The sequence below is a fragment of the Garra rufa genome, chromosome 12, assembly GCF_049309525.1.
Source record: "Garra rufa chromosome 12, GarRuf1.0, whole genome shotgun sequence".
NCBI lineage: Eukaryota > Metazoa > Chordata > Actinopteri > Cypriniformes > Cyprinidae > Garra > Garra rufa.
In genome coordinates, this window is record NC_133372.1 from 15,709,925 (window position 1) to 15,721,942 (window position 12,018).

The following is a 12,018-nucleotide window of genomic DNA, read 5'->3' on the forward strand; positions in this document are numbered from 1 at the left end:
GGTTCAGGTGAGTACATACGTGATAGGGCGTCTGCTTTGGTGTTTTTGTGGCCGGGTTGGTAAGTAATGTTGAAATCGAATCGGGCAAAGAATAGTGACCAGCGAGCTTGACGGGCATTTAGTCTCTTGGCGTGCTGAATGTACTGGAGGTTCTTGTGGTCGGTTATTACGGTGAAGGGGAACTGGGCTCCTTCCAACCAGTGCCGCCACTCTTCGAGGGCGAGCTTTATTGCCAGCAGTTCGCGGTCTCCAATTCCATAATTCTGCTCGGCTGGGGTGAGTTTCTTGGAATAGTACGCACACGGATGGAGGGATCGGGGTTCATCAGACCACTGGGACAGCACAGCTCCTACGCCTACGTCCGCCGCATCAACTTCCACCACGAAGGGCCTTGAAGGGTCGGGGTGCTTGAGGATAGGAGCGGTGGTGAACATCAGCTTTAGACGGTCGAAGGCTTGCTGAGCCTCTGGAGTCCACTGTAGTACTCGGCGTCCTCCCTTTAAGAGGGAAGTGAGTGGAGCCGATAGGAGGCTATAGTTTTTTATAAAGCGTCGGTAGAAGTTAGCGAAGCCTAAGAAACGCTGAAGCTCCTTCACCGTCCTGGGCTCCGCCCACTTGGCCACTGCGTCCACCTTACCGGCTTCCATACGAACTCCCTCCGCAGTGATCACGTATCCGAGAAAGGAGATGGAGGGCTGATGGAATTCACATTTTTCTAATTTCAGATAGAGTTGGTACTCACGGAGGCGTTGGAGAACCTGGCGGACGTGGTCTTGATGTTCCTTTAGGTTACGTGAGTAAATGAGGATATCGTCAATGTAGATGATTACGAATCGATGGAGGTAGTCGCGGAAGATTTCGTTCATGAAATTCTGAAATACGGAAGGACTGTTAGCCAGGCCATAGGGCATCACCTGATATTCATAGTGACCGGTCGGGGTGATGAAGGCGGTTTTCCACTCATCTCCTTCTCGGATACGGATCAGGTTGTACGCACTGCGGAGGTCGAGTTTGGTGAAGATGTGGGCTTCCCGTAGTTCCTCCAAGGCAGCTGGCACTAGAGGAAGTGGATAGGCGAATTTCACCGTGGCGTCGTTGAGCACCCGGTAGTCAATGCAGGGTCTGAGCCCGCCATCCTTCTTGGGGACGAAGAAGAAACTGGATGCTGCTGGGGACGTGGAAGGTCTGATGAACCCCTGTTGGAGAGCCTCCTGGATGTAATTCTCCATGGCCTCCTGCTCAGGACGTGAGAGGGGGTAGATCTTCCCGTGGGGTAGTTTGGCGCCTGGCAGCAGGTCGATACTACAATCCCAGGGCCGGTGCGGTGGTAGTTGTGTGGCCCGTTCCTTGCTGAAGACATCGGTGAAAGACTGATAGACGGGGGGAATGGCGGTGGTGGATTGAGTGGCAGGGCTCTCTATGGTGGTGGCGTGCAGAGGGATAGGATGGTATGGAGACTCTGCATCCGACGAGGAAGGATGGTAGCCGTGGTTCCTGCACGTTTTGCCCCACTCCAGGACCTCTCCTGTGCTCCAATCTATGCGGGGTTGGTGCTTAATGAGCCATGGTCTGCCCAGGATGACATCCACGTTGGCTCGCGGGAGTACTAGGAGGGTTAGATGTTCACGGTGGTTGTGTTGGGAGACGAGGGTCACTTTTCTGGTCCGGTGAGATATCTTACCATCGCCCAATGGTGAGTTTTGGATTGTGGTAATTTGGTATGTGACCTCATTTTGAACGGTGGGAATTCGATATTTAGCAATGAAGTGTGATGAAACAAAATTGCCAGCCGCTCCGGAATCCACGAGCACATAGATGGGGAGAGTACGAGAGTTTACTATTAGTTCAGCGGTAATATGGGGTAAGAGAGACATGGCCGGAGTAATAGATACAGTACTCACCATTGGACGAGGCGGGCGGACTGGACAGGCACTGATGAAGTGAGAGGCTTCTCCACAATATAGGCACAGACGATTATTAATTCGTCGTTTCCTCTCCGCAGGATCCAGGCGATAGGAGTCCGTAATCATAGGTTCTTCCGCATCTCGTTGGGGTGACGGTGTTCGAAGTGGAGGGAAGCTGGGTACAGACTTTGTAGAAGGACATGCTGAGAGATGTTGGGAGATGCCTACTGCCTTCTTAATAAAGGTTTCCAGCGGTACGTTGTCATCGTAAATGACCATATGCTTGCGGATCTGGGGTTTAAGCCCCTTACGGTAGGCTGCTAGGAGAGCGATTTGGTTCCAACCACTGGTGGCCGCTAGGGAGCGGAAGCGCAGGGTGTATTCGTGAATATTGGACGCACCTTGATTCAGAGTGATCAGTTCATCGTGTACGGAAAGGGGAGTGAGCACAGCTCCAAACACGTCCTTGAAGTGGGCAACGAAAGCATTATAGGAGATTAAAGCGTCGCTCCGTGAATTCCAGAGTGCGTCTGCCCATTGAAGTGCCTGCCCAGTGAGGAGGGAAATCATAAAAGATATCTTAGAAATTTCGTTAGGAAACTGGTGTGCGTTGGCTTCGATATAGAGGGAACTTTGCAGGAGGAAACCATTGCAGCCACCCGGGTCTCCGGAATAACTCATAGGGCGAGAGAGGGGCGTGTTGGAAATCGTCGTTGGAGCAGCAGGTAGAGATTGACGAAGGACGTTTACCATATCCGAAAATGGGTCAGGGGTGTCTTCGGTGATAGTGGCGCTCGCCTCCATGAGTGACGCGGTGAGTTAATACTTTTTTGGGCTGGTATCCTGTCACGACCACACACAAAGGGAGAAGGTGAGTATCTTTCAAGGTATTTATTAACAAACGTGCACAGTTCAACACACGTGCAAACGGGTGAATAATGTCTCTGTGGTCAAATCTTCAAACATAACACAACAGGTGAGTTCAAGTTCATAAGGATCATAGCGTTAGCAACAGTCACTTCCCTCTGACACGATTAACGTGTTTCACAGGAGAACATCAGAGCAATCCACGGGGAGCACAGGAGAACATCAGAAGAATCCACGAGGAGCACAGGAGAGACAACAGGAGGGGGAGAAGATCCACAGAGAAGCATCCATGCAACTTCGATACCAGCCGGTGAGTGAGTGAATGAGGTAAGTATTTGAAGGGTGTGGTGATTGCTGGTGCAGGTGACGGTGATTAGAATTCTGGTGATGGTTCACGGGTGTGCTGTGGTGGTGATTGGCTGGTTGGTGGAGGATCGTGGTGATTGGGGCTGAGGGAACGTGCAGAGGGTGTGACAACAATAATGTAATTTAATCTTTTTTTATTATTATTATTTTGCTTAGTCACTGGCAAAGGGAAAGAGTATCAACACAACATTGCATAAGCAAGTGTTAGCCAGACGGAAATGGCAGGTAAGCAATAAAAACCTATATATTAAAAAATCATTATTATAAATCAATTATTAAAAAACAATGTTAATTTCTTAACTGTTCATTATGTCTGTTTCAGTGTTCACTCATTAGATACAAATCTAAAATGGTGATGAGATCCATATCAGAGTTGCTGGATGACTCTTCAAGCTATGTGTCCCTTGCTGTGCCCAGAAACCTTAAAGACGGTTCACGACCTCCATCGTCATCCTCCGATTCAGATGAAGACATTGATGAACTTCCTTTCATCCCTATGCCTCACACAATGATGTTCTCTGGTTCCCGGATGTCACTGACTGATATCCATGAGGATGATGTTGATGTCATTAGAGGATCCAATGAGTCCTACCAAAAAAATATCAATCGTCTGGAGGACAACACAGAATGTCAGACAACTGATGGACAGAAGAATGTAGACCACCTGGAGACTGCAGAAAGGGCTGTGAACTTGAAAGAATCCTTGCAAAGGGGTTCCAGTGTAGAAGCTGAACAGGTAACAGGCAAATCCAGAAGAGCACTAATGCGGAGAGGGAGTTCTGCTGATAGCGCACTTCTTCTGCAGATCTCACCTGAAGATGGTAATATGAACGATATTACAGAGGAAGGCCAAAAGCATATGAAAAAGGCAGTTTCAATGGAGCTGCCACACAAGAGTAATAGTCCAAAGACAGGAAGTCTGAGCAAGGAAGATTATGCTCTAAAACTGGATCTTATGCGGCAGAGGTTGCTAAGAGGAGGCACTGTTGACAAGAATATGAGTGGTCTTCGTGGCCCCCTCCTTGAGACACTGGGTGTTGATGATGAGAGGCGAACTGCTTCTTTGGATCGTAACTTTAGATGTGCCAGATTGAGTGCTTCAGAAGTTCCTTGGGCATTCTCTGCCGACAGCCCTGAGGATACTTGTCCAAATACTGCATTCAGGAAGAGGTCTTCTTTAAGGGATGGAAACTCAGAGTCAATTTCACTACATAGGAGATCTGGAGCCCCACTAGAGATTCCCTCATTTTCTTCTGGCGACCATAACTTGTTGGAGGCCACATCTGCTATCTCAGAACATACTAAGGATGATCCAAAGCCTGTGTTTCAGAGAGAAATTTCCTCCAAACCACCAACTCCAGACTTAGAAACTAAACAGGTATCTAAGGAAGAGGCTATTGGTGCCGTCCAAATTATGAACACATCTCAGCCTGCATCTATTTTAGATGACACAGATAAGAAGGTAGAGAAGATGGAAGAGCACACATTCTCCCAAGACTGTGTGCCAGGAAAGATAAATGAAAGTACTGAATCTTCTCTTGATATACTTCCACATGACATGTCCTCAAATTATTACAGTAAATTGCAGGCAAATGGCAAAAAGGCATCATCTGTAACATTGTTACCCACCCCGATCTTGAAAATCTCAGAGCCAGATAATCAACCAATCACTGGACATCCAGTTCTTTTTTCTCCTGCTTCCTCTGCATATCACTCAACTCTTAGAACTGATATTAAAGATATTGATTCAGAGGAAATCTTTGAGGCAAGGTTTAAGAAGAAGGAATCATCTTTGACACATGGCCTGAAACGACTGACAAGGACCAAGTCTGAAGAAAACTCACCTGTTTTCCCACGGAAATCAAATGAAGAGGTTTATCGACCTCGCCCTGTAGGTGCCCCATTGGAGTTTGGACCTGGAGGATTAAAGGCAAAATCCAAGTCTGTCCAAGACCTTAGGGAGGTGGAAAAGGAACCTGGCCTTGGACTTATTGGAAGATTCTCAATGCGTGCAAGAAGACTGCAACCAAAAAAAGGAAAAGAGGAGACCTCAGATTCTATGTCTAACAGACGGCGTGTAACCTGGGCAATGGGACGTAGCAAGTCCCTAGACAAAAAAGAAGTTGAGATAGGAAGTTCTGATAACACTATGGATACAGAGAAACAAAATCTTGAAAAAAATAGTAAGATGGTTGCTGAATCACCTCTTCTTGCAGTGCGGCGTAAATTTGAATCTAATGTTTCAGGAATATTTGACAGAGCGCATAGTAAGTCAAAAGACATTAAGGACAGGGAAACTAAACCCCATGGCGATGAAGAAACCCTAAAAGAAGAGAAGCAAGACATAAAGAAAATCAGTGATTCACCAGTTCTGGCACTGAGAAAAAAGTTTGAGTCAAAAGTATCTGGATTTTCGTTAAGAAAACAAAGTCAGTCTGACAAGAGCGAGGAAGAGAAGGAGGTTAAAAATGAAGGACAGAAAACACTTTTGTTTTCTCGTCATCGCCGCTCTAAATCTGATGGGCTCGTTCACAAGAGTTTGGATAATCCAGAGAACCAAGTTCCCTCACAAACTGCTTCTACATCGTCCAAAGAGACACTGATCTCCACTTCCAGTTCACAGTCTATACAATCCTCTCAGAGTATGTATTACGTATTTTTTGCAATACATTTTATTTTATTTATATATAGTAATGTGAAAAGGTTAGGACAACGTATTGAATTCCATGGTTTTCTGTATCAGGACATAAAAAATGATCTGGTCCTTGGCAGGTCTTAAAATTTGGAAAATAAAACCTCAGATGAACAACAACACATGACATTTTGCACTGTCATTTTTTATTAAACAAAAATAAAGCCAAGATGGAAAAGCCATGTGTCCAAATTTGGACAGCTTACGATTCAATTGCCTGTAGATCCATTTTTAGCAACAATAACTTGAAGTAATGATTTTCTGTATGACTTTATCAGTCTCTCACATCATTCTGAAGGAATTTTGGCCCACTCTTCTTTACAACATTGCTCCAGTTTATTGATGTTTATGGGCATTTGTTTATGCACAGCTTTGTCAAAGCATTTCAGTCAGGATGAGGTCTGGACTTTGACTGAGGTATTGCAACCCCTTGAATCTTTTCTTTTCAGTCATTCTGTTGTAGATTTGCTGATGTGCTTGGGATCTGATGTGCTTGTCCTGTTGCATGACCTAATTTCCAACTTTAGCTGTCAGGCAGATGTCCTCACATTTAACTCTAGAATATTTTGGTATACAGAGGAGTTCATGGTCGATGGCAGCAACAATTGCTTATCTAAGCATTGCTGATGTCTTATGTTGCTGATGTTGTAAACTTCAACAGTGTACAAGGCATTACACTGTGTGAAGTTGTGCGCCATCCTTTATCATTACTCCAACTAAAAAGGCAGGCAGTCAAGCTGCATCAATCGATAGATTATAGGCAACAGTGGGCCCACAGCTGAACAACATAATTATAGAAGTGTGAGTTAGACGGTTAGAAAGATACCATCAGGGTTTACACAACATAACATAGACAACTATGTATTTTGAACGATTGCTAGAAAATACAATCATCAATTATTAATCATACTTTCAGGTAGAGATTCAGAGGAGCAAGCCTCTGATAAACTGGGCACTGATCCATCTTTTAAGAGCAAGCATTTGGTGAATCCCGCATTGTATTTCTGGAGTTTGTAAAAGCAGTCAGTAAAATGACGAAAACACAATACAAGATTAGAATTGTACTGCTGAGGTGTTATTAAAAAATAAATGCTAACCACTGATTCTTTGTAGATTTATCTTTTGGAAAACAAATTTACTCTCACAGTGTAGAATACAGCGTCTTCTCGACATGATGTTAACCACATGGAAATTTGACTGTGTTTGTAGGCGGGCAAGTTGTCGCGATGTAGAATGTGGGCGGACATTATGCAAATGTGTTACTTTGTGACGTGCAGCCATAACAGAAAAAGATTTGAATTCCTGATGACTCGTTTAGGCAATTGTGAGCCGACTCTTTTTTTTTTTTTTTTTTTTTGTAGACAGTAACTTTATTTATTGTGCACTGCTTCACAACTTTGCAGGTAGTTTATGTTCACATACAGCTACATGACACACCGCATGAAAGGTCATTTTTGAAAAGGCATAATAGGAGCACTTTAACAGTAAGGATGTCCTAACTTTGTCACACAAGGCTTTCCATTTTGGCTTAATTTATGTTAAATAAATAATGACACATGCAATATATCATGTGTTCTTGTTCATCTGAGGTTTTATTTTCCAAATTTTAAGACCTGCCAAGGACCAGATATTTTATTATTATGTCCTGATAGAAAAGAATTCAATAGGGCATCTTAACTTTTTCACATGACTATATACTGTATATAAAATCAGTTATCCAAAAATATTTCAACAATTTTGCTAAACATGTAAGTATGCTATGCTGTAACTAATATACTGCAAGGTAAAGCTTGCATTACAAAACTGCATTAAAGTGATTCATTGTTGACAGCTCCTGAAACTGACACCAGGTCTAGGTGGGACAGATGGGGTTTGTCCAGAGGAAAGAGAGACAGGACACCATCAAAATCAATTGCACCTGCAGTTCCAAAGGAAGGTGAGACAATAATTTAATTAAAATATTTTTACTTCTAATATGTCAAGGGTAATTCTATACAAATGCTACTATTTTGATCACCAACTCTTACCGATTTATCCCGTTTTTATACTTTTATTTCAGATTTTCCTCCAGTTTTCCATATTACACTAAAGGACCATGTTCTTCTCGAAGGAAATCCAGTGACTCTTAGTTGTCTTCCAGCTGGTAGTCCTGAGCCAAAAATATTATGGATAAAAGGTATTTTTTCATTCATTTGTTTTCTTTTAATTATGAAAACAGTAGTGTTCCAACAATTAACTTTTCTCTTGTGTTCATAGATAAAAAACCTTTGGAGCTTAATGAAAGAATGAGCTTAGTGGCCTGCCCAGATGGAAGGCAACTTTTGATGATCACGAAAACCTCTGAAAAGGATGCAGGAATATATGAATGTGTAGCCTCCAATAACCTGGCCTCTGCTACTACTTCCTGTATACTGTCCATAGCCTGTAAGCTCTGGAAGTTTGCATATTATTCAGTATAGCATTAATGACAAACAGATGTTTGGGTGATTTCTGATCAATATTTGGTGTTTATATCAATTTTTAAGGTGTTCCAAAGCGGCCAGGAACCCCAGAGATTCCACAGATATATAAAAACACTGCTCTAGTGCAATGGAAACCATCAGACTCCAAAGTTCCTTGCACATACACACTTGAGAGAAAATGTGATGGTAGGGAATGTCTAATACATCTGGCACATACTGATTTATCATGTACTGCTGTGTTAAATATTATCTCTTTTTTAAAGTTTCTTGCCATTCACTGTGTGCAGTGATTTAAAACTTCACATTTGGTCTGTAGGTGATGATAAGTGGGTGACTGAAGCTACAGGAGTGACTGATTGTTTCTACAATTCCTCTGAACTTCCAACTGGTTCTACCATCCAATTCCGTGTGGCATGTGTAAATAAAGCTGGCCAAGGTCCATACAGTAATATATCAGACGAAGTGAGAATTAACATTGAAGGTACCGAGCATGCAGTTCGGTTTGACAGCATTAAAACTGACCATTGTTTTGTTTTGTTGGTAAAATTAGCTTTTAAGATCTTGAATATTTCAATTAACTGGATATGTGAATTCATATTTATTTTCTGGATTAGCGAAATACATTTGTGTGTACATAACTTCTACCTCTTTTCTGCAGTGCCTGCACAGTCTGAGATGCCTGTTTTTCACTCTTGCCCAAAGACATCAATCCCTCCTCTTGTTCACCCCAAGCCAACAAGCACTATCAACATGGTTCCTCCTGTTGCCCAAACCAAGACTGTATCTCCAAGGTCACACACAGCTCCACCCTCAATAGGCAGTACAATTTCTTCTGTCCCTTTGTATGTTCCAGTCACATGCTCAGTTGCTCCCAACCCTATCTCTCCTCCTGTGATCCTGGTCAGCAGTATCAGTCCAATAGGAGAAGGAGCAAGCTCACCCACACCAGAGACACCTACGGGAAGAGAGGTATCCTCCACCAAAACTGAGACCACTTTGAGGCAAGGAGTTCCTCAGAAACCATACAGCTTTTTGGACGAGAAAGCCAGGTGAAATAAATCCAATTCCTTTATTTATTATTCCCTTATATCAAAAAAAAACAAAAAAAATTCGGCAAACTTTTTTACACAACTAATTTTTTGACAGGGGTCGTTTTGGAGTGATAAGGGATTGCCGAGAAAACTCAACAGGCAAGATGTTTATGGCAAAGATTATTCCCTATGATCAGCAGACCAAGCAAGCGGTCACAAAGGAGTATGAGATCCTCAAGTCCCTCCGTTGTGAAAAAATCATGGCCCTACATGAAGCCTATATCACACCTCGCTACCTTGTACTCATAACAGAATACTGCACAGGCAAGGATATTCTGTATAGTCTCGTTGAGAGGTGTGTATTGGTCTAGTATGGTCAAGTTTTTATAGATTATCTGCTATGTTTTATGGGCTGTAAAAATTAAGTTCAATGTTCTCAGATGACTCTTGTTTTTCCTTCCAGATTCTGTTACACTGAAGATGATATAGTGGGTTTCATTGTCCAGATTCTTCAGGGTTTAGAATATCTCCACAACTGCCGGATTCTTCATCTGGACATTAAGCCAGACAACATTATGGTCACCAACCTCAATGTGATTAAGATCATAGATTTTGGCAGTGCTCAAAAGTTTAACCCTCTCTCCCTTCAACAATATAGCAGAGAACTTGGGACTCTGGAGTACATGGGTATGCACAGCAGACAATTCTTATCCTGCAATGTTTCATTGCATCATGATTTATTAATGTCTTTGACACTAATTACCTGTTTTCTGCCTTCTTCAAGCTCCAGAATTGCTGAAAGGGGATCTAGTAGGACCCCCAGCTGACATCTGGAGCTTGGGAGTTCTTGCCTTTGTTATGTAAGTGGAGTCTATCAAGGTAGTTGCAACCAACTTTACTATTGTATTTTGGTGCATTTTTGAGAGAAGCAGTAACATGCAATAGAAAGTAATTGTTCTTGCCTTAAAAATATTTAAACTTCTTTACAAAAGGCAAAATATTTTTCTTTCAAACAAAATTATTCATTAATTGAAATCTTATTTCATGTCACTTTGTTTATACTGTAGGCTCAGTGGTAGGCTTCCTTTCCAAGACAAAGACCCAAAACTGACAGAGACCAAAATCCATGCCGCAAAGTTTGACTCAACTAAGCTCTACCCAAAGGTGTCCCAAAGTGCCTCCACTTTTTTAAAGAAGATATTAAATGGCTATCCGTGGTGAGTATCAATTAAAAAACCTAGAGCCACTTGCAACTTAAGTTAAAACTTAACCCTTAAGTACAGGTTTTTTTTTAACTGTTCCTGGACTCTCCACAGCATTGCACATTTTGGATCAGGGGTAGCTTTTGGAGGGTTAATTTCATGCAGAGTTTAATTCCAACCCTATTCAAACACACCTGAATTAGTAGTGAAGGTCTTCAGGATTACTCAAAAGTAGTTATGAAGAGTAAATATAGTAGATATCCCAATGACTTGAATGATTTTATTGACTTATTCCTCAGGTGTCGACCCACCATTAAGGACTGCCTCAGTCATTCATGGCTTCATGACTCGTATCTAAAGAAGCTGCGTCGACAGACCTTGACTTTCACTACCACACGGCTCAAAGAATTCCTGAAGGAGCATCAGTGGAGATGTGCAGAGTCTGCTACTAAACACAAGGTCCTCTTGAGAGTCTACCAGAGTGGGTCTTCATCCCCAGCCTCACCAACCAAGCTTAGCTCCCCAAGCACACCTATCAGTGAGGAAAAACATTGACTTTTGAAAAGGATAAGGTAATGAATTCCTTCAGAGCTGGAAAATGTCTGGAAATTTTACCCAGGGGTTTCCTTGATGACAGCAGTAATTTGAGTAACAAGAACAAAATAGACTCTCAAAAAAAAAAAAAAAACCATTGACTATTTGTCAGTGGGTGATGATAATAGGAAAGTTGGTCGATAGCTGTTGAGAAGGAATGGTTTTTCAAGGAGAAATACTGGATTTAGCTAACTTTGGATCTGTGATTGTTACCCGAATGAATGTTTTTATAAAAGCCTTATTTTATTTTTTATGTAGTTTGCTACTTGTGATGCATCCATTTGGAATTTGAACTGAAAATCATTTTAAGAATTACAGAAGCAGGTAATAGAGCCTATCCATGAAGAAGAATACAGTAATAGTGTTTTCTACATTTCATGAAAACAGATTGTTTTCTTTTGAGAATTCTTAAAAAAAATTGTCTGCAGTGTAAAATGCGGATTTGTCAGTGTTTTATATATAGAGAGTGCAAGTAACATTGGTAAGTTTTATTAAAATTTAAAAACACATTATGCTCTGGTGTTTCAACTTGTTTCAGTTTTATTTATGACAACTTATTGTAAAACCAAGAATGAAAATGTTCTTTGTCTGCTCATTATGTTACTACTACTATGTACATTTGGTGGATGTACTTTTGATTTTATTATTTGTTACATTTGATTTTATATTAACTATTATCGCACTGTGTTTGGCATGCCTTTCAATACATTTTCATCAGATTTTTTGCTGTTTTTGTAAAAAAAAAAAACATGGATAAGGGTACTGTGATACCATTCATATATTTACAAAATGTGTTTTTGATTCTTGATAGAGACTTTTTCCTTTCTAATACGGTATTCTTTCAGCAAAATTTTAAATAAAATTTTAATTTAGGACAAAATGGAGACCATTTTTTGACAG

At 41.7% G+C, this 12,018-nt stretch overlaps 1 protein-coding gene across 1 annotated transcript in view; it reads left to right on the forward strand.

Annotated features, from left to right (window-relative positions):
• spega (striated muscle enriched protein kinase a) overlaps nt 1-11,091 on the forward strand; it is a 63,794-nt gene extending 52,703 nt beyond the window's left edge. The window contains exons 25-37 of the mRNA XM_073851190.1: nt 3,294-3,362; nt 3,460-5,779; nt 7,661-7,765; nt 7,889-8,005; nt 8,086-8,253; nt 8,355-8,477; nt 8,608-8,772; nt 8,950-9,340; nt 9,438-9,677; nt 9,786-10,009; nt 10,107-10,182; nt 10,390-10,539; nt 10,824-11,091. Of these exons, the coding sequence (XP_073707291.1) occupies nt 3,294-3,362; nt 3,460-5,779; nt 7,661-7,765; nt 7,889-8,005; nt 8,086-8,253; nt 8,355-8,477; nt 8,608-8,772; nt 8,950-9,340; nt 9,438-9,677; nt 9,786-10,009; nt 10,107-10,182; nt 10,390-10,539; nt 10,824-11,079 (4,404 nt within the window). The 3' untranslated portion in view covers nt 11,080-11,091. The remainder of the gene's footprint in view (nt 1-3,293; nt 3,363-3,459; nt 5,780-7,660; nt 7,766-7,888; nt 8,006-8,085; nt 8,254-8,354; nt 8,478-8,607; nt 8,773-8,949; nt 9,341-9,437; nt 9,678-9,785; nt 10,010-10,106; nt 10,183-10,389; nt 10,540-10,823) is intronic.
• Nucleotides 11,092-12,018: the final 927 nt, after the last annotated feature.